Source organism: Callithrix jacchus, chromosome 22, assembly GCF_049354715.1.
Source record: "Callithrix jacchus isolate 240 chromosome 22, calJac240_pri, whole genome shotgun sequence".
Lineage (NCBI taxonomy): Eukaryota > Metazoa > Chordata > Mammalia > Primates > Cebidae > Callithrix > Callithrix jacchus.
In genome coordinates, this window is record NC_133523.1 from 32728833 (window position 1) to 32754805 (window position 25973).

The window sequence follows — 25973 nt, forward strand, 5'->3', positions numbered from 1 at the left end:
AGGCCTCCGCGCGCGATTCTTTCCGGCTTCCCTGCTGATGTCGGCTCTGAGAGGTAAGTTGGTAGCTTGCACCCAGGCAATGGGCGAGGGGGTGGCGCGGGGGCGGCGCGGACCTCTGTGTGAGCCGGGAGGCAGTAGCTGTGCAGTTTGTGGGGCTGACTGGGCGCCGAGTGCCCTGCTGCGTCCTCTGCCCTCCCGCTTCAGGGCCGCGCAGGTCCAGCGGCCCGGAATGGCTTCGAGTTAGAGGCATGAACCCCGGAGTGAATGAAGGCCCCCAAACAAAAAGATGTAGTCTGAACAACAACTGCATATCGCAGATCTTTACCCGAGCTCCCTCCCATGGAAACTGCGGGGAACTCGGAGACAGATTTCAGCCCAGTCTTCGTGTACCTGGCCTTTCTCCCTGATACGGGGACGGGTCAGCTTTATTCCAGGCTCCCTTGTATTTCCATGGGGTTTTGCGCGCGGTAGACGGAGGGAGCTAGTGCGCTAGCGGGGGTGTGCCCCGGTCAGCCAAGCCCGGCTCCAGCAAAGGCCCGATGTCTCAAGATTCCGTCTCCTTTCCCAATCCTGCTGTTCTTTAGGAAGGCAGCGGGGAGAGGAGGAAATGATTGCTGTTGCATATGGGCGAGTTAGAATCCAGATGAGTTTGTGTTTCTTTTTTGTTCCATGAAGTGTAATTTTTATTTTTCTGAGCGTAGGGACATTTGCTTCCCTCTTCTGTGAAGGAATGAAAATCAGCTTGGACTGAACAATGAAGCAGCTCTGTCATTAATCAGGCTGGGAAGGAAGAGACAGATAAAGCCGGTTGCAAAATTAATAGAAAACATGATTTCTCCCTAGGTGGTGCAGTAGTTGTAAAATGGCATAATGACTCCCTCTGAGAGATTACAGCTTTCTTACTAGTGATGTTCTAGACTTGCTTTGCTGTTTTCATTTTATTACTGGGGATACCCAGTTCCTAAGCAACCCTCTTGATTACATTCATGATTGCACTCAATATCCTGTTAATGCCTGCCTTTCCTAATCTCACCTCGGAAACAGCAGCCATTCCAGATCCTAGCGTCTTTAGATTCTCCTCAGAATCCTTCAGCTGGTACTCAACCGTTTACAAAAGAGCTTTTCTCCTCTCTCGTCCATCCCATTCCAACCCTTCCTGTGGAATTTTTTTCCCTTTTTGTAAGTCAGTACATCTTATTTTGTCGGACTATGCGGGCTTGTTCCAGTTAATCTTCAGCTGGTTAAGCTTTAACCCCTGAAATGCCCAGTCCACTCACCTGGTGCTTTGGTCTTCCTTCCCAGTGAGTGATGGGGTGATGAGGGATGAGGGTAGATTCCAACTTCCTACCCCTTTCCAGTATGGTTTTTTTTTTTTTTTTGAGATGGAGTCCTGGAGTCTGTTTTTTGAGATAGAGTCTGGGTCTGTTATCCAGGCTGGAGTACTGTGGCACAATCTCGGCTCACTGCAACCTCCACCTCCCAGGTTCAAGCGATTCTCCTGCCTCAGCCTCCCCAGTAGCTCGGACTACAGGCATGAGCCACCGTGTCCGGCCTCCGAGCCACCGTGCCCGGCCTCCAGTAGGTATTGACATGAACATTTAGCAATAATTTAGTTTCTCTGAGGAGCTGCCTCTTTCTTATCATTTGGATGGTCTGCAAGTAAACCTCTTGAAGAGAGGCTAACTGTAGAGCTTTATTTTATTACTAAAAAAAAAATTTTTCTTTTCAGAGACAGGCTCTCACTCTGTCCCCCAGGCTGGAGTGCAGTGGCACAATCTTGCTCCCTGCAGCCTAGACCTCCCCAGCTCAAGTGATCCTCCCACCTCAGCCTCCTCAGTAGCTGAGACCACAGGTATGTGGTCCCACGTCTGACTAATTTTTTAAACTTTTTGTAGAAATGAGGTCTCCCTATGTTGCACAGGCTGATCTTGAACCTGGACTCAAGCAATTCTCCCATCTCAGCCTCCCAAAGTGCTGAGATTACAGGCATGAGTCACCATGCAGAACTTCGATCTGATGGTGATTAATTGAGGAGTTTACAGTTTAGATGGAATTACGCTCTAGGTCTCTCTGATCTCCACCACCCTGAGTTCTAAAGCAGGGCAAGGTAAGGAGGTGGTTTGATTGGCGACAGGATCTTTGATGCTTTTGAGGCATTTAAGGAGTGATAATACAATAGGGTTTTTAGTAGAGAGGTCTGTGTTAACAAGGGAAGGGGTTATTAGAAGGGAAGGAAAGACAATAGAAATTGAGAAATGGTTTGAAGTTTTTGACAGCATGAGTCTGTTTCAGGCCACATATTTATCAGGTCACATGAGATGCAGTTTAGTATAGTGATAGTCATACGGATTATGGAGCTAAATTAGCAGAGTTCTAGTCCTCAACCTGCCACTTAAGAGCTGCTTGAGAGGCCGAGGCGGGTGGATCACGAGGTCAAGAGATCTAGACCATCCTGGTCAACAAGGTGAAACCCTGTCTCTACTAAAAATACAAAAAATTAGCTGGGCATGGTGGCGCATGTCTGTAGTCCCAGCTACTAGGGAGGCTGAGGCAGGAGAATTGCTTGAACCCAGGAGGCGGAGGTTGCGGTGAGCTGAGATCATGCCATTGCACTTCAGCCTGGGTAACAACAGCAAAACTCCGTCTCAAAAAAAAAAAGAGCTGCTTGAGCTTGGGGCAATTTATTTCATCTCTTTGTGCCACAGTTTCATCATCTGTAAAATGAGGATAATGATACGACTCTACTATATAGGATAGTTCTTAGTAGAGGAATTAATATATGCAAAACCCTTAGATAGTGCTTGGCCCATAATAAGTACTCAGTAGATTTGTTACTGTTATGTTCTAATTTAATATTTTTCCTCATCACCCAAATCCAAAAATTAGTGTCTTACCACATTTGCTTTATCTATGTACCCTCCTTTTGTAAATTGTTGATAATCAAGAAGAATTGCTGATCAATGTGATTCTTTGAAATTTATTAGTTGTCATTATAAGTCTTTTTTTTTTTTTTTTTTTGACAGAGTCTTGTTCTGTTGCCCAGGCTGGAGTACAGTGGCGCAATCTTGGCTCACTTCAGCCTCCACTCCCAGGTTCAAGGGATTCTCCTCCCAAAGTAGCTGGGATTACAGGCATGCATCACCACACCTGGTTAATTTTTGTATTTTTAATAGAGATAGGATTTCACCATGTTGACCAGGCTGATATTGAATTCCTGACCTAAGTGGTCTGCCTGCCTCGGCCTCCCAAAGTGCTGGGATTACAGTCCTGAGGAGAATTTTTTAAATAATTATGGGAAGAGGCATATATAGTATTCTTCATCTTTAGTAATATAGCTGACTTTTAAAAAAATGCTTATTTACTATTATAAATGCCTTATATGTAGTATCTTATTTCTCATAACAATCTTTTGAGGTAGAAACTGTAGTACTCACCATTTTATATGCAGAAACTGAAAAGTAACCTGTCTGATATCATGCAGTAAAAAAAAAAAATCATATATTGGTAATTATAGCAATATACCACATATCATCAGTAAGCATACTAAACAACAACCAAAAAAAACCTGGCCGGGCTTGGTGGTTCATTCCTGCAATCTCAGCACTTTGGGAGGCTGAGGCGGCTGCATTACCTGAGGTCTGGAGTTCGAGACCAGCCTGGGCAATATGGCGAAACCCTGTTTCGACTAGAAATACAAATATTAGCCAGGTGTGGTGGCACACACCTATGATCCCCGCTACTCTGGAGGCTGAGGCAGGAGAATCGCTTGAACCCAGGAGGCGGAGGTTGCAGTGAGCTGAGATCACGCCATTGTACTCTAGCCTGGGTTACAAAGTGAGACCTTGTCTTAAAAAAAATAAAACATTCTCCCTGCTTTACTCAGAAATCTCATGATGAAGGGATATGAATCTGATAACAGCCTGCACTGTCAAGTTTTGCCCAGATTATAGTGAAGCTATTGGGTCTTTATGGAGGTGACTGGATTTCATACAGATGTATGCCTTACAGTTTTAATTTTAATGATGTTATATGCACAGTGAGACCAGTTGGTCAAGGAGATCCAACATCGGTTGGAGGGCTTCATAGGCATTTTAGCCAAAAGGACTGGTTCAGAAGCAAAATAAACCCATTTGTCAGGAAGATATGAAAAGAAACAGCTGTGAGGCTGCCTTCAGTGCTTAGAAGACATCAGTCGGGGACTTTTTGCCATTCTTTTCGAGGCCATACTCCAACACACATGGGCAAATTAAATCATAGAGTCCGTTCCTGAATGGAAAGTCGAAGTGAAAAAAAAACCCACTCAGGAAAAACAGCATCTGTTTTTACAAGATCCTTAGCTTTTTTTTCTCAGTTAAAGGCAGACTGAAAGAAAAACTTGAGCCAGGAAAGTCTTATTTGGAGTATTTGGGTACTTCAGGCTCACACTCTGTTTAATGTGGTGGTGCGTGTTGCTGGTTGTCACTGTAAACATTTTAACTGGTCCTGCTAGGAAAACATGATTTTTTTCCCCGTCAAAATAGTTTCACACGATACATGCTGGTGTTTTCTTTCTTTCTTTCTTTTTTTAACACCCTGGCTTCACTCATTCAAAATTAAGGCAACATCCTTTTTAATAGTTTCATCATTTTCAATGGTATGGATAAACAACAGGTTATTGAATCATTCCCAAATTAGGTTCTTTTCAGCTTTAATCCATTATAAACTTTTTTTTTTTTTTTTGAGGCAGAATCTCACTGTGTCGCCCAGGCTGGAGTGCAATAGCATGATCTCGGCTCATTGCAACCTCCGCTTCCCAGGTTCAAGCTATGTTTCCACCCCAGCCACTGAGTAGCTGGTACTACAGGCATCATGCCCAGCTAATTTTTGTATTTTTGTAGAGACAGGGTTTCACCATGTTGGCCAGGCTGGTCTCGAACTCCTGACCTCAGGTGATCCGCCTGCCTCAGTCTCCCAAAGTGCTGGGATTACAGGCATGCACCACCGTGCCCCACCATAGCTCTGTATAATCTTTATGTCCAGATAGAAACAATCCCTTTTAGTCTGAGAAGTGGAGCTTCTGAGTCAGAGTTTACAGGGCTGAAATGTTGCTTCACATAGCTTTAAATGTAGACTGACCTAGTGTCTGTGTCAACCTTGGTAATATAGGGTATCATCAGTCTTTTAGGTAATACAGTCATTGTAACAAGGTACTTTTTGTTTTCTTTAACACTGATTTTCTTTTCCTTTTCTTTCTTTTGTTTTTTTTAGATGGGGCCTCATACTGTTACCCAGGCTTGAGTGCAGTGGTATGATCTGAGCTCACTGCAACCTCCACTTCCCAGGCTCAATCCTCCTGCCTCAGTCTCCTGATTAGTTAAGACTACAGGTGCACACTACCATGCCTGGCTAATTTTTTTTTTTTGACACGGAGTTTCACTCTTGTTGCCTAGGCTGGAGTGCAGTGGCACAATCTTGGCTCACTGCAACCTCCGCCTCCTGGGTTCAAGTGATTCTCCCATCTCAGCCTCCCGAGTAGCTGGGATTACAGGCATTTGCCACCACGCCCAGCTAATTTTGTATTTTTAGTAGCAATGGCATTTCTCCATGTTAGTCAAGCTGGTCTTGAACTCCCAACCTCAGGTGATCCACCCGCTTCAGCCTCCCAAAGTGCTGTGATTACAGGCGTGAGCCATTGTGCCTGGCCCAGAGATTGTATTTCTTTAGATTCCCTATACTTTTCCCCAGTTTATGTGGGTATAGGATAAGGGTGGGCATAGTGGTGGGTAGTAGTTTGGAAGAGGGAATGGAAGTAGTTTGAGAGAAGGAATGGAAGAGAAAGAAGTTTTCATATTTATGATGTACATCATTTTGGGAGCTCTGTGGCATTATTTAATTGCTTCTTTTTCTCCTTTTAGCTCTGGCTTATCAGTACTTTGAAGTTCTCCAACAGAGGAATCTTGAAAAGGACCGACCAGTTTTTGCAGTTCTAAAACCATGGCCCATGTAAGTTAATGTTTCTCCCTCCTTTTCAAAATACTGCCAATTTCTGTATCATGTCTATGGATTCATTCCTTATTCTGAAACTTTCTGTTTACCAGAGTTTCATCCAAGAACCTGCTCCATGGCCAGGCACAGTGGCTCATGCCTGTAATCCCAGCACTTTGGGAGGCCGAGGGCAGGCAGATCACCTGAGGTCGGGAGTTCGAGACCAGCCTGGCCAACATGGCAAAACCCTGTCTTTACTAAAAATGCAAAAATTAGCTGGGCATGGTGGTGCATGCCTGGTAGTCCCAGCTATTCAGGAGGCTGAAGCAGGAGAATCACTTGAACCTGGGAGGCAGAGCCTACAGTGAGCCGAGATTGTGCCACTGCACGCTAGACTCCGTCTCAAAAAAAAAAAAAAGAGAGAACTGGCTCCAGTTTTTTTCCCTTCTGTGAGAATTGGGGATAGATAGCACAGTGTTCTGTGTGCCTATCCCTTCTCTCACAAAATCTTCTGTCAAGAGCCATGAGAGAGCAGAAACGAGATGCCTTGAGAAAACCAAAGGCATTCTCTGCAGAATGTCCTCCTGTTGACATGTTCCAGTGCAACTGCTTTTCATTTTAAAATTTAAACTCTAGAAAAAATATATTTCTCTCAGTACAGTGATTTTTTTGGTTTCATTTTACATAGAAAAAATGGGTGTCCCTGATACACGACATGACTTTTTTTTTTTTTTTTGAGATGGAATTTCAGTGCAGTGGTGTGATCTTGGCTCACAGCAACCCACCTCCCGGGTTCAAGCAATTATCCTGCCTCAGCCTTCCAAGTAGTTGGGATTACAGGTGCCTACCACCACTCCTGGCTAATTTTTGTATTTTTAGTAGAGACAGAGTTTCACCATGTTGGCCAGGCAAGCCTTCAACTCTAGACCTCAGGTGATCTGCCCACCTTGGCCTCCCAAAGTGCTGATATTACAGGCGTGAACCACTGCACCCAGCCACAATATGATATTTTAAAAACATTTTTCAATTTTTTTGTGGAGGAATAATATATATGCAAAAATATATACCCACCATAAGTGTACAGCTGCATGAATTTTCATGAATTGAGTAAATCTACACTGTTAGGTCAATTAAGAAAAGCACCTCAGATGCTTTCAGTCACTCCCCACCCACCCACTGCCTGAGTAATCACTATCGTGATGTCAAACACTATAAAGTTAGTTTGCGTATTTTTGGAACTTTGTTCAAGTGGGCCAGGTGTGGTGGCTCATGCCTGTAATCCCAGCAATTTGGGAGGCTAAGATGGGTGGATCGCTTAAGCTCAGGAGTTCTAGACCATCCTGGGCAACAAGGCAAAACCATGTCTCTACAAAAAACAAAAAAACCTCACTGGGCATGGTGGCATGTCTATAGATGCAGCTACCCAGGAGCCAGAGGTGGGAGGATGACTAGAGCTTGGGAGGTGGAAGTTACAGTGAACCAGGATTGCACCATTGCACTCCAGCCTGGATGGTAGAGCCAGACCCTGTCTCAAAAAGACAAAACAAAACAAAAACGTGGTTCAAGTGGAATCATAGTTCAACACAATTTTTTTTTTTTAAAACAAATTCTTGCTATGTTGCCCAGGCTGGAGTGCAGTGGTGAGAGCTCGGCTCACTGCAACCCCCACCTCCTGGGTTCAAGTGATTCTTGTGCCTCAGCCTCCCAAGCAGCTGGGATTACAAGTGCCCACCACCATGCCCAGCTAATTTTTGTATTTTTTTTTTGTAGAGACAGGGTTTCACCATGTTGGCCAGGCTGGTCTCAAACTCCTGATCTGCCCACCTCGGCCTCCCAAGGTGCTGGGATTATAGATGTGAGCCATTACAATGCCCAGCCTTGTTTTTTCTTTATAGAGACAAGGTCTCCCTTGGTCACCCAGGCTGGAATGCAGTGGCACGATCACAACTAACTGCAGTCCCAACTTGTTAGCTCAGGTGATCCTCCCACCTCAGCCTCCTGAGTACTGGGGACTACAGGCACATGTCACCACTCCTGGCTAATTTTTTAAATTTTTTGTAGAGATGGGGGTCTCGCTGTGTTGCCTAAGCTGAATTCAAATTCCTGGGCTCAAGTGATCCTCCCACTTCAGCCTCCCAAAGTATTAGCATTACAGGTCTGATTCATCGTACCTGATCCAATACAATGCTTTTTTTTTTTTCCCCTCAAACAAAAATAACATCCAGGAAGAGTCTCTTTTTTTGTTGTTGTTGTTTTTGAGACACCCAGGCTGGAGTGCAGTGGCATGATCTTGGCTCACTGCAACCTCTGCCTCCCAGGTTCAAGCGATTCTCCTACCTCAGCCTCTGGAGTAGCTGGGATTACAGGCGTGTGCCACCCTGCCTGTCTAATTTTTGTATTTTTTAATAGAAATGGGGTTTCACCATATTGGACAGGCCGGTCTCCTGATAGCTCCTGACGTTGTGATCTGCCCACCTTGGCCTCCCAAAGGGCTGGGATTGCAAGTATAAGCCACCCCACCTGGCCTGGAAGAGTCTTGTTCTATCCCAAACACAGTTGTTAGGCAATGGAAACATCTGCAGATGTTTTGAAATGTGTGTAACTATCATTCAGGTGCATATGTATACCTGGTGCTGCAAGTGATTGAGGAGGTAACAGCACCATTCTGAGTGTCAGCCGTTCCTGCTGTTATGTTCTTGTTGGAAACACTTTTCCATACTGTGCTTCACATGTAGCCCTTGTTTTTGTCTAGTGCAAAATGAGTTCCTAAAAGGTTGGAAAAATGTTGAAGAAAATTGTGGAGAAAGAAACAAAGCAAGTGAGAAAAATGAATTTAGTAAAAGAGATATTAAAATACTAAAACCAAAGATGTTGTGTGTGCACTGACCCACTGTGTCTGATAATTCTATATTGGAGGAAAATGTGCAAAGCTCGTTGGATGGATGGAATTGACATATAATGCATTATAATGCTCTGGTTTAACGTAATGGGAGGCTGTGTATAGTGACTCATGCTTGTAATCCCTCCTTTGAGAGGCCATTGCTGGAGGACAGCAATTCACCGTTTCAGTGAGCTATGATCACATCACTGCATTCCAGCCTGGGAAACAGCCTGGGTAACAGTGAGACCCTGTCCAAAAAAAAAAAGAAGAAGAAAGAAAGAAAATAGAAAATAAATGGTGGGAAAATAGGTACTTGGTTAATTGTTCAAATGTCTGATTTTCAGGAATGGATTACTGATGTTAAGTGGGAAGTCCCTATTTTGAGCTTTCCTTAAGATCTGTGGTTTGATGAAAAAGAGAATGTGGTCTTATCTGACTGCTTATAAGGAAAACTCTAAACATCTCCACAGATCTGAGTTTTTCAAGTATATAAGATAGGATTTAGTGTTGGCTGGCCTTAATTTCTATGTGTGTTGAGACACTGTGCTATGTAAGCGTATTAGGGTTAGGTGAATTGGATAGGGATGTAATTGGGCCTTATAAGGTAAGGCCTAAACTTTCATGTGTGCCTTGACACCTTTGTCAGGGCCCTAAAGGCCTAACCATGAGTTCCCCTACTCTTACCCAATATGCCCCATGCCCAGTGGGAAAGGCTTCCTACCCAGCTAGTTCCCCTGTGAGCTGGACCGGTTACACCCCTTGTGCTCCTCAACCTAATGGGTTTCACCTCCCTGCCAGCCCATGTAATTATTCAGACAAGCCAATCAAATACCACTGCAGGAACCAGATAACACCTCGCCTTGTTATTACTGTAAACCCTGCCTCCCACATGATGCCTGCTTGTTCATGCTGTTCTTTTTTTTTTTTTTAATAGAGACAGAGTTTCACCATGTTGGCCAGGCTGGTCTTGAACTCCTGACCTCAGGTGATCCACCTGCTTCGGCCTCCCAAACAAAGTGCTGGGATTACAGGCGTGAATCACCACGCCTGGCCTCATGCTGTTCTTGAGTGACACCCCTTGGTGGCTCTGCGTAATGTATGATGTCCTCTCTCAGGCTCTGAATATATGCATCTAACAAATTGCTGTCAATCTCATCTGTCTAGTATGGGCTATTTGATTATCTTGAACTGTTTAGGGCAGGGATCCCTCCTTCACCAATATAGATACATCAATCAATGGAGAGTTTCTCCTGTGGTGAAGAATGCCAGGAACGAAGTCCATTGTATATTTTTACAGGATGTGTTGGTCTAGAGCAGGGTTTCTCAGCCTGAAACTATTGACTTTGCTATTTTTGAGACTTGCGTCTTACTCTGTCTCCCAGGCTAGAGTGCAGTGGTGTGATCTCAGCTCACTACAACCTCCATCTCCTGGGATCAAGTGCTTCTACTGCTTCAGCCTCCTGAGTAGCTGAGATTACAGGCTCCCACCACCACACCCAGCTGATTTTTGTATTTTTAGTAGAGACAGTTTCACTACGTTGACCAGGTTGGTGCCGGGCATAGTGGTATGAGCCTGTAGTCCCAGCTATTTGGGAGGCTGAGGCAGGAGAATCGCTTGAACTTGGGAGGCAGAGGTTGCAGTGAGCCAAGATTGTGCCATTGCACTCCAGCCTGGGCGACAGCGAGACTCCATCTCAATAAATAAATTAATTAATTTTAAAAAATGTAGACTGCCATTCAACAAATTTTTGAAAGTTTACTAAAGAATTGGTTGTAAAATGGCAAGTGTTTATAATAAAACCTGAGTTTGTGATGAACTTGCGTTCATCTTCTTACGAGATTCTGTAGCACATGTGGATCAATTTTTTTTAATGATCATTAAAGGGAAAAGAGAGCCCAAGACCTTATATTTCCTTTTTCTTTTATTATTTTTACATTTCTTTTTTGTAGAGACAGGGTCTTGCTAATGTTGATCAAGCTGGTCTTGAACTCCTGGGCTCAAGTGATCCTCTCACCTGGGCCTCCCAAAGTGCTGGGATTATAGGCATGAGCCACTGCACCTGACCTCAAGACCTCATATTTCTAAAGAATTTATGGTGGAGGCACGTAGTATTCAAAAGGCTTGTGTGTACTATTTCATTTAATTGGGAATTTTTGGTTATGTATTCATTTCTAGATATGTTTTGATGAAAATGCAATCAGATCTGTAGCCACAGGACTATTTAAGAACATGTAGGGTCAATGCTTCAGAAATAGTAATTTTCTTACTGGCCCCTACTCACGTCACAAGTTTTCAGCCCAATGCTTTGCATGCCGTGTGACCCCTCTCTGCAATGCAATCCGCAGTCTCCCCTCTTTCCATATTAAAAATATGTAATTTATTTTCACAAGTAATACCTGAGTTTGTTTTTTCAGGGTTCAGTGACATTCAGGGATGTGGCCATAGACTTCTCACAGGAAGAATGGGAATTCCTGGACCCCGCTCAGAGGGACTTATATAGGGATGTAATGTGGGAGAACTACAGCAACTTCATCTCACTAGGTAAGGTTATTTATCCCAAATGATAGTAGCTTTCTCTCCTGTCAATTTCAGGACTACATTTAGAAAAACTTTCTTTTTTTTTTTTTGAGATGGAGTTTTCGCTCTTGTTACCCAGGCTGGAGTGCAATGTCACGATCTCGGCTCACCGCAACCTCCACGTCCTGGGTTCAGGCAATTCTCCTGCCTCAGCCTCCTGAGTAGCTGGGATTACAGGCACATGCCACTATGCCCAGCTAATTTTTTGTATTTTTAGTAGCGACTGGGTTTTACCATATTGACCAGGATGGTCTCAATCTCTTGACCTTGTGATCCACCCGCCTCAGCCTCCCAAAGTGCTGGGATTACAGGCTTGAGCCATCGCACCCAGCCAGAAAAACTTTCTAAAACTTCTATTCTCTGTACCCAAAGAAATGATTTAAGCTTTGTTAGGTTAGAAATAGGCCTCTCCATTTCATCATGTCCAGTCTGCTATGTCCTTCAGACTTCCTTCAGACTTTGTAATTCCTGATTTCCTTAGTATCCAAGGCGATGGATTTCAATAAGGCAAAAGCATTGTTCAAGAAACCAGACTTCACATTATATTGGAACTTAGAATTGACATAAATGCTTCACACCACTTTCTAGTCCATCTGCAAGCAGAACACCGAGATATAGGGGTTCTGAGTTTCTCTAAAAATCAAAGGAGTCGGTAGAACATAGATAGTGTGGGATGGATCCAGAAAGGTCATTTAAAACTTGTAACCGTGCGTGGCAGCACATGCCTGTAACCTCAGCTACTCAGGAGGCTGAGGCAGGAAAATCACATGAATCCAGGAGGTGGAGGTTGCAGTGAGCTGAGATTATGCCACTGCACTCCAGCCTAGGCGACAGATCCAGACTCCATCTCAAAAAATACCTCAAGTCCAGGCACGGTGGCTCACGCCTATAATCCCAACACTTTGGAAGGCTGAGCCAGGTGGAGCACTTGAGGTCAGGAGTGCAAGACCAGCCTGGTCGTCATGGTGAAACCCCATCTCTACTAAAAATACAAAAATTACCCAGGCATGGTGGCCCATGCCTGTAAATCCCAGCTACTCAGGAGGCTGAGGTGCAGGAGAATTGCTTGAAGCCGAGAGGTAGAGGTTGCAGTGAGCTGAGATCACACCACTGCACTCTAGCCTGCGTGACAGAGCAAGACTGTCTCAAAAAAAAAAACAGCCTGAAACACATTCTGTTTCCTATAACAGACATATTTAGTTAAACTTACTTTGTAAATGAAAATTAAAATCTAAAGGCCTTGCATTTAACATTGAATGAATATCCTAGAAAAGATCTGAGACTGTCTCCAAAAAACCTGTTATTATGCACTCAGCAAAATATCAGTAAATAGCTAATAGTTAATACATATGTGTATATGTTAATACCACCATATATTTGTGCTTACACATTATTCAAAGCATTGTTCATTATTAATCTTCTCAACAACTCTATGAGAAGATATATTATTATCCTCGTTTTATTTGAGAAAATGTAGACGCGCAAAAGGTTAAAAATTTGCTAGGTAACAGAAACAGAGGCAGGACGTGAAGCCAGACAGTCTGGATCCAGCCTGTGTTCCCTTACCTCTACACAATAATTCCTTTCAACAGAGCCTGTGTGGGGTTAAATTATTTTAAGGCCTGTTCTTGACCAGTTGGTTAATATAATGGCCTTGATATAATTAATTTAACCTCACACAGGCTATTCCTTGTGATTCTCAAGTTACCTTAATATGAGCGTTCAACTCCCTTGTAATTCTTTGCTCTTAGGCCTTATAAAGTGCCATATTGATCTATAATTATAAATATAATTAAATCTGAATCTAAAGACTTTTGGGTTTATAATTTCATGTCACATTTTTCTTTTAAGCAGGGCCTTCCATTTCTAAACCAGATGTGATTACCTTATTGGGTGAAGAAGGGAAGGAACCTGGGATGGTTGTGAGGGAAGGAATAGGAAGATACTGCCCTGGTGAGTGAGGGCTGAGAAGGCATTGACAAATCATTACTGCAGGTGATAGCTAAACTGATTAGGGTGGAGGCACAGCTTGAGATGTTGGGATCTTTCTTCAAAAAGCCCATGGCCTATGGAGGAAGGGCTTGGGACCTGAAGCAAATTAAGATCTTTTAAGCCTGGACTAGCAAAGGAACTTTCTATTGACCTTGACTTCAACACTTGTTTCTCATCTTTCATGTTTCTATCCCACTTTAAAGAGAAGAACTATTCCTGGTAGAAGAAACAAAAATTAAATATCAGAGCAGAAATCAGCAAAACAGAAAAGAAATCGAGAAAATTAATAAAGCCAAAAATTGATTTCTTGAAAAGATCAACAAAGGTGGTAAACACCTAGTAACTTACGTTCTTTTTAAAGAACATGAATTACTAATACCAAGAATGAAAGAGGGGTTTTCACTTTAGATCCTATAGCCATTAAAAGAATAATAAGAGTCTGGGTGCTGTGGCTCACACCTATAAGGAGGCCGAGGCAAGCTGGTCACTTGAGGTCAGGGGTTCCAAACTCGTCTGGCCGACATGGTAAAACACTGTCTCCACTAAAAATACAAAAATTAGCTGGGTGTTGTGGTGGGCACCTGTAGTCCCAGCTACTTGGGAAGCTGAGACGTAAGAGTTGCTTGAAACCGGGAGACGGAGGTTGCAGTGAGCCAAGATCACACCACTGCACTCCAGCCTGGGTGACAGTGAGACTCTGCCCCTACTCAAAAAAAAAAATTATAAGAGAATGCCATGAATTATTTTATGCCAGTATATTTGATAAATGAAATTTTAAAATTTCTAGAAAAATACGACTTAACAGAACTGACACAAGATAAAAAAGAAATTGAATACCCTTCTGTAATTAAATTAATTGAATTCATTATTAGAAATCTTCCACAAAGAAAATGCCAGGCCCAGACGGTTTCACTGGTGAATTCCGTTAAATATCTAAGGAAGAAATAGCAGCAATATTGTACAAACTCCTTCAGAAAAGGAATGCGTTTTATGAAGCCAAATAGCTCATACCATAACCTGAGAAAGAAATTACAAAAAAAAAGCATTCTAACCCATATCTTTTTCATACATAGATACAAAATTGTAACAAAATATTAACAAATCAAATCTAGTGCCAACAAAAATGATGATTAAGTAGGGTTTCTTTCTACCTGTTAATTCACATTAACAGAAAAAACGACTATATGATTATTGTCTTAGTTCATTTTCTGTTGCTTATAACAGAATACCTTGAAATTCAGTAATTTATAAGGAAAAGGAATTTATTTCTTACAGTTTTGGAGGCTGAGAAGTCCAATGTCAAGGGGCGGTGTCTAGTGAGGGCCTTCTTGCTGGTGGGGACTCTGCTGAATTCCAAGGCTTTGCAGGGCATCACATGGCAAGGGGCTGAACATGCTAATGTGCTAGTTCAGGCCTCTTTTCTTGTAAATTCATCAGTCCCAATCCTGTAATAACCCATTAATCTATTAACTCACCAATCCATGAATAGGTTCATCCATCCATAACAGCAGAGCCCTCATGGCCCAGTCACCTCTTAAAAACCCCGCCTCTCATTATTGCCATTAGGAATTAATTTTCAACATGAGTTTTGGAGGCCAGAAACATTCAAGCCATAGTAGTCATCTTCATAGATGTAAAAATACCATATGACAAAATCCAGTATCCATTCATGATAAAAAGCTCTCAGCAAACTAGAAATTGAAGGGAACTTCTTCAGCCTGGTAAGGGGCATCTATTAAAAAATATATCATAAACTATAAAAATTCATTATAAGTAAGAAAAAGAGACATAAAGATCAAAAAGGAAGATGTAAGACTGTATTTGGAGATGACATGATTGTGTACATAGAAAGTCCTAAGGAATCAAGACAACTATTCAAAGTAATAATTGAAAAAATCACAATAAAATCACATGATATAAGGTTAATATTAAAAAAAATCAGGCCAGGTACGGTGGCTCACACATATAATCTCAGAACTTTGGGAGGCCAATGCAGGTGGATCACTTGAAGTTAGGAGTTTGAGACCAGCCTGGCCAACATCCTGAAACCCCATCTCTACTAAAAATATAAAAATTAGCTGAATGTTGTGGCACACCTGTAATCCCAGCTACTCAGAAGGCTGAGGTTGGAGAAATGGTTGAACCTGGGAAGTGGAGGCTGTAATGAGCCGAGATCACACTAGTGCACTCCAGCTGGGGTGATAGAGCAAGACTCCATCTCAATAAATCAATCAGGCCCAGGCATGGTGGCTCACACCTGGATTCCCTGCACTTTGGGAGGCTAAGGCAGGTGGATCACTTGAGGTCAGGAGTTCAAGACCAGCCTGGCCAGCATGGTGAAACCCTGTCTCTACCAAAAATACAAAAATTAGCCAGGCATGGTGGTGTGAGCCTGTAGTCTCAGGTAGTGGGAAGGCTGAGGCATGAGAATTGCTTGAACCTGGGAAGTGGAGGTTTTAATGAGCTGAGATCATGTCACTGTACTCCAGCCTGGGTGACAGAGTGAGACTGAGTCAAAAATAAATAAATGAATAGCAAAATCAATTGTGTGTGTGTGTGTGTGTGTGTGTGTGTGTGTGTGTGTGTTTTGAGACGGAGTTTCGCTCTTGTTACCCAGGCTGGAGTGCAATGGCGCGATCTCGGCTCACCGCAACCTCCACCTCCTGGGTTCAGGCAATTCTCCTGCCTCAGCCTCCTGAGTAGCTGGGATTATAGGCACACGCCACCATGCCCAGCTAATTTTTTGTATTTTTAGTAGAGACGGGGTTTCACCATGTTGACCAGGATGGTCTCGATCTGTTGACCTCGTGATCCACCCACCTCGGCCTCCCAAAGTGCTGGGATTACAGGCTTGAGCCACCGTGCCCAGCCTCAATTGTGTTTTTATACACTAGAAGCAAAAAAAAATTGGAAAATTAAATAACAACTTATAGGAGTGTCAAAAAACAAAATACTAAGAAATAAGTTTGACAAAACATACACAAGACATCTACACTGAAAACCGTAGACCACTGCTAAGAGAAATTAAAGAAGGCCTAAATAAATAGAAATAATCACTTTTGAGATGGGAAAACTCAGTATTATAAAAATTTCAATTTTATCAGTTCAATATAATTCCACTCATAATCCTAACAGGCTTTTTCTTTTGGTAGAAATTAACAAGTAGGCTGAGTGCAGTGGCTGACGGCTGTAATCCCAACATTTTGGGAGGCCAAGGTGGGTAGACCACGAGGTCAAGAGATTAAGACCGTCCTGGCCAACATGGTGAAACCCCATCTCTACAAAAAATTACAAAAATTAGCTGAGCATGATGGTACATGCCTGTAGTCCCAGCTACTCAGGAGGCTGAGGCAGGAGAATTGCTTGAACCTGGGAGGCGCAGGTTGCAGTGAGCTGAGATTGTGCCACTGAACTCCAGCCTGGCAACAGAGCGAGACTCCATCTCGGGGGGGGGTGGGGGGGGTGGGGGGGGTGGGGAATTAACGAGCAGATTCTAAGATTTATATGAAATAACAAATGATTTAGCATGTCTCAAACAACTTGAAAACATAAGAATATATTATGGGACTTAGATGACATGACTTCAAGATATTTCAGGATTTAAAATTACCCAGGTGTTGTTGTGGCACACGCCTGTAGTCCCAGTTACTCAGGAGGCTGAGGAAAGAGAATCTCTTGAACCTGGGAGGTGGAGGTTGCAGTGAGCCAAGATTGCTCCACTGCACTCCAGCCTGGGTGACAGAGTGAGACTCCATCTCAAAAAAAAAAAAAAAAAATGATCAAGACAGTATGTTATTGGCAGAAATCACCAAACAGAACAGAGGTCCTAGAAACATACCCTGCCAGACACACACTTACTTGTTGCCCAAGCTAGAGTACAATGGTGCAATCTTGGCTCACCACAACCTCTGCCTTCCAGGTTCAAGCGATTCTCCTGCCTCTGCCTCCTGAGTAGCTAGGATTACAGGCATGCGCCACCACATCCCGCTAATTTTGTATTTTTAGCAGACACAAGATTTCTCCATGTTCATCAGGCTGGTCTCGAACTCCTGACCTCAGGTGATCTGCCCGCCTCTGCTTCCCAAAGTGCTGGGATTACAGGCATGAACCACCGCACCTGACCAACAAAAGTTTGACTAAGTGTGGAATTGATAAGTAATAGTATAAATTCTAGTAGAAGTAAATAGATAAAATATGGTATAAAGCAGCAGTCCCCACCTTTTTGACACCAAGGACCAGTTTTGTGGAAATGTTTCTATGAACCAGGGCAGGGGAAAATGGGTGGTTTGAGGATGAAACTGTTCCACCTCAGATAATCAGGCCTCAGATTCACATAAGGAGTGTGCAGCCTAGATCCCTTGCATACAGAGTTCGCAGTAAGGTTTGCAGGTTCGTGCTCCTGTGACAATCTAATGTCACAGCTGATCTGACAGGAGGCGGAGCTCAAGTGGTCATGTTCATTCGCTGCTGACCTTCTACTGTTCAGCCCAGTTCCTAACAGACCATGGACTGGTCTTGGCTGGGGGGTTGGGGACCTCTGATTTAAAGAATTAGAGACAGATATACATGTTCATTAATGGCTACATAATTACGATAATTAAACATAAATATCTGTTATGTATTTGGGATTTTTTAATTAGTGGTGATAATAGAGATTGTTTCTGCCCCCAGGGAAACTCAACGATAAGACTTAACTAAGAAACAGAATAATATGAGAATATTAATAAACATATCAAAACATTGGAGATAGTGTTATAAACATGAAAAAGAGTGTGCTTGGCCGGGCACAGTGGCTCAAGCTGTAATCCCAGCACTTTGGGAGGCCGAGCAGGCAGATCATCTGAGGTCAGGAGTTTGAGAACAGCCTGGCAACATGGTGAAACCCTGTCTCTACTAAAAATACAAAAAGATTAGCTGAGTGTGGTGGCAGGCGCCTGTAATCCCAGCTACTGGGGAGGCTGAGGCAGGAGAATTGCTTGAACCTGGGAGGTGGAGGTTGCAGTTAGTTGAGATTGTACCATTGCACTCCAGCCTGGGCAGTAAGAGTGAAACTCTGTCTAAAAAAAAAAAAAAGTGTGCTAAGATAGAGTGTTGCTATGGTTGAATGTTTGTCTCCTCTAAAACTCATATTGAAACTTAATCCCCAATGGGTGAGACCTATAAGGGGTGATGGGGTCATGAGGGCATTCATGGCTTAATGGATTAATGAGTTATGGGAATGGGACACATGGCTTTGCAAGAATCGAAAGAGAGACCTGAGCTAGCACACTCAGCCCCTATCACCATATGATTGTCTGCGCACTGCCTTGGGACTCTGGAGGGTCCTCACCCGCAAGAAGACCCTCACCAGATGCAGTCCCTCAACTCTGGAGTTCTCAGCCCCCATAATTGTTAAGAAATAAACTCCTTAATCTGTCAGAGTGGAGTGGAAATAATAATAATACATTTTTTCTTTATAAATTACCCATTTTCAGATATTTCATTATAAGCAACAGAAAATGGACTAAGAGAAGCATAAAGTACATAGACTTAAATATGGCCAGCAGGACTAGCCTTTTTGAAGAAGTGATTTTGATTTGAGGCTTAAGAATGAAAACCAGCCAACCATGCAATATCAGAGGATTCCTCAAAGAAGCAGCAACCCGTGAAAAGTCCTATTTATTTGGAATAGTTGTGGGGCATTTTGTGAGTTGAAAGAGGCCAGTATGGGGCCGGGCACGGTGGCTCATGCCTGTAATCCCAGCACTTTGGGAGGCCGAGGTGGGTGGATCACGAAGTCAAGAGATCGAGACCATCCTGGTCAACATGGTAAAACCCTCTTTCTACTAAAAATACAAAAAATTAGCTGGGCATCGTGGTATGTGCCTGTAATCCCAGCAACTCAGGAGGCTCAGGCAGGAGAATTCCCTGAACCCAGGAGGCGGAGGTTGCGGTGAGCCGAGATTGCACCATTGCACCCCAGCCTAGGTAACAAGAGCGAAACTCCGTCTCAAAAAAAAGATTTTCCACATGGTGCTTTATTGTTGGGAGCCCTTTCACCTCTGTCTTAAGAAAATTAATAATAAATGTCTACACACAGGGCTCCCTGCCCAGAGAAATGTACCATCAAGCTTGCATGGCCCCTTATCTAAAGACAGGTTGCACTTTACCTTATTCCCACCTTAATGGTGTCCTCACTGGTTCAGGGCTTTATTTTCATGTGCAATGCCTCAGGACCTGAAGTCTAGCATTGCCTCTTTATTTTTGTGCATTTTAATACACATGAAGTAGATTTTATCCATGCTCAGCTGCCTTTTAGTTTATCCCTTTAGATGTTAACTATTTCATTTGTTAGTGTTCTACTGATTAAAGATGCGTACAATTGGCCAGGCATGGTGGCTCACGCCTGTAATCCCAGCACTTTGTAAGGCTGAGGTGGGTGGGTCACCTGAGGTCAGGAGTTCGAGACTAGCCTGGCAAACATGGCAAAACCCTGTCTCTACTAAAAATACAAAAAAATTTAGCTGGGCTTGGTGGTGTGTGTCTGTAATCCCAGCTACTACGGAAGCTGAGGCAGGAGAATTGCTTGAACCCAGGAGGTGGAGGTTGCAGTGAGCCGAGATCGTGCCGCTGCACTCCAGCCTGGGTGACAGAGCAAGACTTCATCTCAAAAAGAAAAAAAAGATGCATAGAGTTAAGTGGTCTGCTCCAGGCCTATTTTTCCCATGAATTTTTAGTGTGTAATTTTGTAGAAGGTTTTTTAGGCAGACGTATGTAACACTGTGGCAGAAATATCTATGTTTGAGATCTGTCTAATCCATTCAACTTGTAATAGGCATTATTTTAGGTGCCTTTTCTCTAAAGAAGTTTTGTTTGTTTGTTTCCTGAAACAGGAAAACAGTATGTATTTGCCTTCTTGTTTTCTTTCAGATTTGGATTCCAGATACAGGACCAGTACTTTATCTCTAGAAAAGGACGTTTATGAAATATATTCATTTCAGTGGGACATAATGGAAAGAATAAAAAGCTATAGCCTTCAAGGTTCTATTTTTAGGAATGATTGGGAATGCAAAAGCAAGACTGAGGGGGAAAAGGAACCTCAAGAGGGATATTTTGGGCAAGTGAAAATTACCTCTGAGAAAATGACCACTTACAAAAGGCACAATTTTCTTACTGAGTATCAGATTGTTCATAATGGAGAAAAAGTGTATGAGTGTAAGGAGTGTAAGAAGACTTTTATTCGTCGCTCAACACTTAGTCAACACCTGAGAATTCATACTGGTGAGAAACCTTACAAGTGTAAGGAATGTGGTCAGGCCTTTAGACAGCGTGCACATCTTATTCGACATCACAAACTTCACACCGGTGAGAAACCCTATGAATGTAAGGAATGTGGGAAGGCCTTTACAGTGCTCCAAGAACTTACTCAACATCAGAGACTTCATACGGGTGAGAAACCCTATGAATGTAAGGAATGTGGAAAGGCCTTCAGAGTACATCAGCAACTGGCTCGACATCAAAGAATTCACACTGGTGAGAAACCCTATGAATGTAAGGACTGTGGGAAGACCTTTAGACAGTGTACACACCTTACACGCCATCAGAGACTTCATACTGCTGAAAAGCTCTATGAATGTAAGGAATGTGGGAAAGCCTTCGTATGTGGTCCAGACCTTAGAGTACATCAGAAAATTCATTTTGGTGAGAAACCTTATGAATGTAAGGAATGTGGAAAGGCTTTTAGAATATGCCAACAACTTACTGTTCATCAGAGTATTCATACTGGTGAGAAACCCTACGAATGTAAGGAATGTGGGAAGACTTTTAGATTAAGACAACAACTTGTTCGCCATCAGAGGATACATACTCGTGAGAAACCCTATGAATGTATGGAATGTTGGAAGACCTTTAGTAGTTACTCGCAACTTATTTCACACCAGAGCATTCATATTGGCGAGAGACCCTACGAATGTGAAGAGTGTGGAAAGGCCTTTAGACTGCTCTCACAACTTACTCAACATCAAAGTATTCATACTGGTGAGAAACCTTATGAATGTAAGGAATGTAGAAAACCTTTTAGACTGCTCTCGCAACTTACCCAACATCAGAGTATTCACACTGGTGAGAAACCTTATGGATGTAAGGAATGTGGTAAGGCTTTTAGACTTTATTCATTTCTTACTCAACACCAGAGAATTCATACTGGTGAGAAACCCTACAAGTGTAAGGAGTGTAAGAAGGCATTTAGACAGCATTCACACCTTACTCAACATCAGAAGATTCATAATGGAATTTAATACAAGAAAGCCTTCAAATGTATATGATGTTACAGAACATCAGAAAATTCATTTTTGAGAAAATGTGTTTCATGCTCAATTCTAAGCATGATAAATTTTATAATAGAGAAAGAATATGTTGATTTAAAAGCCTCCCAACACCATTTAAACATGGTTTATCTTCAGCAAATTCCTATGAGGGGATAATGTAATGAATGTAGGAAAATCTTTAGCCTTATCTGTCTTTATCTCCCTTTCACCACTTTATTACCAGTGAGATTTATTGGACAAGATACTAAACTTCTGTGCCTCATTTTGCTGACTTGTAAAATGGTAATAATAGTACTTATATGTATTAGTTATTTATTGCTGTGTAATAAATTACCACAAACTTAGTAGCTGGAAATAACATACATTTATATCTCACAATTTGGATCAGGAGTCCAGGCATGACTTAGTTGGGTCCTCTGCTTCAGGGCCTCTTGCAAGGCTACGGAGTTTTAGCCAAGGCTGTGGTCTCATCTGAAGGCTCAACTGGGGAAGGATCCACATCCAGGCTAACATAGTTGTTACCCAAATACATTTCCTTGAGGCCTGTTACATTGAGATTCTCAGTTTCTAGCTGGCTGTTAGCTGAATGCTGACTGCAGTTCCTGGCCACAATAGCCTCATCAACATGGCTGCTTGCTTTATCAAGGCATGCAAGCCAAAAGACTGTCTGCTAGAAAGATGAAAGTTACAATCTTTTGTAATCTAATCATGGAAGTAACATTCCCTTACCTTTTACTGGTAGGAATAAGTTACTAGACTAGCCAACACTCAAGAGAAAGGGATTATACAAGAGTGTGAATAGGTCCTGGAGACAGGACCACTGGGGGGCCAGTTTAGAGTCAGCCTGCCACACTGTAAAATAGGATTGTTGTAAGGAGTAAGTAGTTAACACTTGGAGGAATCACAGTCATATAGCATGTATTCTGTAAATATTATCTATAATTGTTATTATTGTCATTAGTATTAATGAATTCACATAAAAACATCTATAGACATAATAAATGTAGAAATGCCCTGTCACCTCTCAGAAATTATTAAATATAATTTATTCTAGGCAAAATCTAGATGGTAGTGAATGTAGGAAGTTCTTCAGAACTTGAGCTGCATTAGAAATGTCATGCCAAAAAGAAACCCTGTGAATATCATGAATGTGAGGTCATTAGCAGTACAGCTGTTAAAGAATTAGAGGGAAATAGGAAATGATTTTCCCATAATTCCCAAAACAAAAGGCTTATAATCCCTATTGTCTAACCACAGTTCAAAACTAATTAGAAACTATCAAAAAGATGGCTTAAAAGAAATGAACCACCTAGGAATTTAATATCGTTGTGTGTATTTATGTGTCTGGGGAAGAAAGAAAACATCATTCTATAACACTCAGTATACTTTTGGAGGCTCAAATTGCCATATCTTCAACCAGTAGGAGTTGTCTCAAGTTGAGTTTTTTATGTGATCCCACCAATAACTTGATAGCTTACTTGATTGTGGCTGCATAATTTGGTTACCTATGAAAGATGCCAGGGAACCAATTTATCATTTTTTGTGTGTGTCAGACAGGGTGTCATTTTGTCTCCAGGCTGGAGTGCAGTGGCACAACCATAGTTCAGTGTACCCTGTTCCTCTTGGGCTCAAGTGATTCCCCCATCTCAGCCTCCTGAGTAGCTGGGATTATAGTGTGCACCACCATGCCTCACTAATTTAAAAAAATTTTTTTTTTTTTTAGAAACAATCTTGCTATATTGTCCAGGCTGGTCTTAAACTCCTGGGCTGAAGTGATCCTCCCTCTTTGGCCTCCAAAGGTGCTGGGGTTATAGGGATGAGCCACAGCACCCAGCCTAACTCATTATTCTTGAAATCAATAAACCAGAGGAAAAATTGTCATTTAGTTTCCTTTTCCCATGTGAACCAAATTTCAGGGTAATCAGAAGTTTATCAAATTTGAATGGGTTTGGCCTGGCACAGGGGCTCATGCCAGTAATCCCAGCACTTTGGGAGGATGAGGTGGGTGGATCATTTGAGGCTAGGAGTTCAAGACCAACCTGGTCAACATGGTGAAACCCTATCTCTACTAAAAATACAAAAATTAGCCAGGTGTGGTGGTATACGCCTGTAGTTTCAATTGAGGTGGGCGGAGCACTTGAGCCCAAGAGGCAAGGTTGCAGTGAGTTTAGATCATGCCACTGCACTCCAGCCTGAGACTGTCTCAAAAAAAAAAAAAAAAAAAATTGAATGGGTTTTTCTTTTTTAAAGAAGCCTAATAAATCCAGAAGGAATTCTAGGATTAGAAAAAGATCACTATTTTCTAGAACTTAATTGGATAATGTGGGTCCAGAAAACATGATCATCAATGGGTACTACAACCAATGGTGAAACATTTTATGGTGAGATTTTTCTGGTGGATTTATCAAGCTGACCACCTCCAAACGCTTTGATCTATTTTAACTTTAATAAAAATGGGTCTATTAGACAACATGCACTTCCTGACATAATGCAATAGGAGTCCACACCACCATCTACGAAGGCTTTATTGCTGGAATAATGAACTGAAAGAAGTGGAATAGACGAACAGTGTATGGTCATCCCTTGGTATGCATGGGGAATTGGTTCCAGGATCCTCCACTAATGGTAAAATCTGAGGATGCTCAAGTCCCTTGTATAAAATGGCATAATATGTATTTGCATATTATTTATACACATGCTTCTGTATATCTTTAGATCACTTATACCTAACACAATGTAAATGCTATGTAAATAGCTGTTATATTGTATTTTGCAATTTGTATTATTTTTTATTGTATTTTTATTTTCATTAGCTTTTTTTTGAGTATCTTCTATTTGAGGTTGGTTGGATGTGCACATGTGGAGGGCTGGCTATAAAGAGCACCACAAGGAAGAAGCCAAACAAATCCCGAATGTGTGAAATTCCTCAAAGCAAATTACCTGATTTCTTCAACTAACAGGTGGCATGAAAAATACAAGGGGAAGGGCAACCATTAACAGATTAAAAGAGACTTAAAGAGACATATCAACTAAATTCTGTATGTTGGCATTACTTGGATCTGGTTTGAACAAAACATAGAAAGCCATTTTGGAGACAGTAGGGGAAGTGTGGACTTAACTTTTTTTTTTTTTTTTTTGAAACGAAGTCTCACTCTTGTCACCCAGGTGGGAGTGCAGTGGCATAACGTCAGTTCACTGCCATCTCCATCTCCCGGGTTAAAGTGATTCACCTGCCTCAGCCTCCCGAATAGCTGGGACTACAGGCGCACGCCACCACACTCAGCTAATTTTTTATTTTAGTAGAGATGGGTTTTCACCATATTGGCCAGGCTGGTCTTGAACTCCTGACCTTGTGATCTGCCTGCCATAGCCTCCCAAAGTGCTGGGATTACAGGCATGAGCCACTGTACTCGGCAACATGGACTAAATGTTAAATGGTTAGGGATGATGTCAATATGATTATAAAAAATAAAAGATACTGTGTGTTAGAGATACATACTATGAAATGAAGATAGACACATTTGCATTAAAATATTACAGCAAAAGAAAAATAACTGGCAAAAAGCTGGAAACGAAATTGGCAACATGTTGATAATTATTTAAGTGGAGTGGTTTGTTCACGGAGATTTATTCTAATATTTCTACTTTTGTATGTGTTTGACGTTTCAATAATAAAATGTTTAAAATCAAAACCAAAATTATAGACTACATAGAAATGAATGACAATGAGATGCCTACACATCTAACCTTGTCAGATATTGTCAATGTTCTATTCAGTGAGAAATTAATATACTGTTATGTGCTAAGGAAATCTTATTTCTGGGCACAGACCTCATCTTCTTCACTTACCCACAGCAGCAACACCAGGCCTGTGTCACACAGATATATGTGTTGAGGGAATGAATTCGCCTTTCCATAAAGAAAAAGGAAACAACAAAATGAAACCAAGTAAAGAACAGCCAAGTGGCTGGGCATGGTGGCTCATACCTGTAATCCCAGCACATTGGGAGGCTGAGGCGGGTATATCACCTGAGGTCAGGAGTTCAAGACCAGCCTGACCAACATGGAGAAACCCTGTCTCTACTAAAAATACAAAAATTAGCTGGACGTGGTAGCGCATGCCTGTAATTCCAACTACCGGGGAGGCTGAGGCAGGAGAATTGCTTGAATCCAGGAGGCAGAGGTTGTGGTGAGCCGAGATCGCGCCATTGCCTCCAGCCTGAGTAACATGAGCAAAGAGCAAAACTCTGTC

At 42.2% G+C, this 25973-nt stretch overlaps 1 protein-coding gene and 1 long non-coding RNA gene across 14 annotated transcripts in view; one reads left to right on the forward strand and one right to left on the reverse strand.

The window, feature by feature from the left end:
• ZFP14 (ZFP14 zinc finger protein) lies at positions 1-25419 on the forward strand. 13 transcript variants are annotated; one of them, XM_078359154.1, is made up of 7 exons: positions 1-53; positions 1730-1852; positions 5895-5982; positions 8717-8782; positions 11261-11387; positions 13275-13376; positions 20325-22985. In XM_078359154.1, the coding sequence occupies exons 4-7, from the start codon at positions 8747-8749 to the stop codon at positions 21689-21691; spliced, it is 1632 nt and encodes a 543-aa protein (XP_078215280.1). In that variant the 5' UTR covers positions 1-53; positions 1730-1852; positions 5895-5982; positions 8717-8746; the 3' UTR covers positions 21692-22985. The 13 variants fall into 13 exon arrangements, with proteins under 13 accessions (XP_078215280.1, XP_078215282.1, XP_054106312.1 ...); XM_078359156.1 differs by having other exon boundaries at positions 13278-13376; XM_054250337.2 differs by lacking the exon at positions 13275-13376 and having other exon boundaries at positions 20325-25419.
• LOC144580734 (uncharacterized) overlaps positions 14769-25973 on the reverse strand; it is a 27389-nt gene continuing 16184 nt past the window's right edge. The window contains exon 3 of the long non-coding RNA XR_013530790.1: positions 14769-14860. This is a non-coding gene — a long non-coding RNA (uncharacterized LOC144580734). The remainder of the gene's footprint in view (positions 14861-25973) is intronic.

Coding starts and splice junctions, on each gene's coding strand:
- ZFP14 (XM_078359154.1), top strand. CDS start 8,747: ATGTTGAAGAAAATTGTGGAGAAAGAAACAAAGCAA. Junction 8,783..11,260: donor TGGAGAAAGAAACAAAGCAA/GTGAGAAAAATG, acceptor TTGTTTTTTCAG/GGTTCAGTGACATTCAGGGA. Junction 11,388..13,274: donor CAGCAACTTCATCTCACTAG/GTAAGGTTATTT, acceptor TTTTCTTTTAAG/CAGGGCCTTCCATTTCTAAA.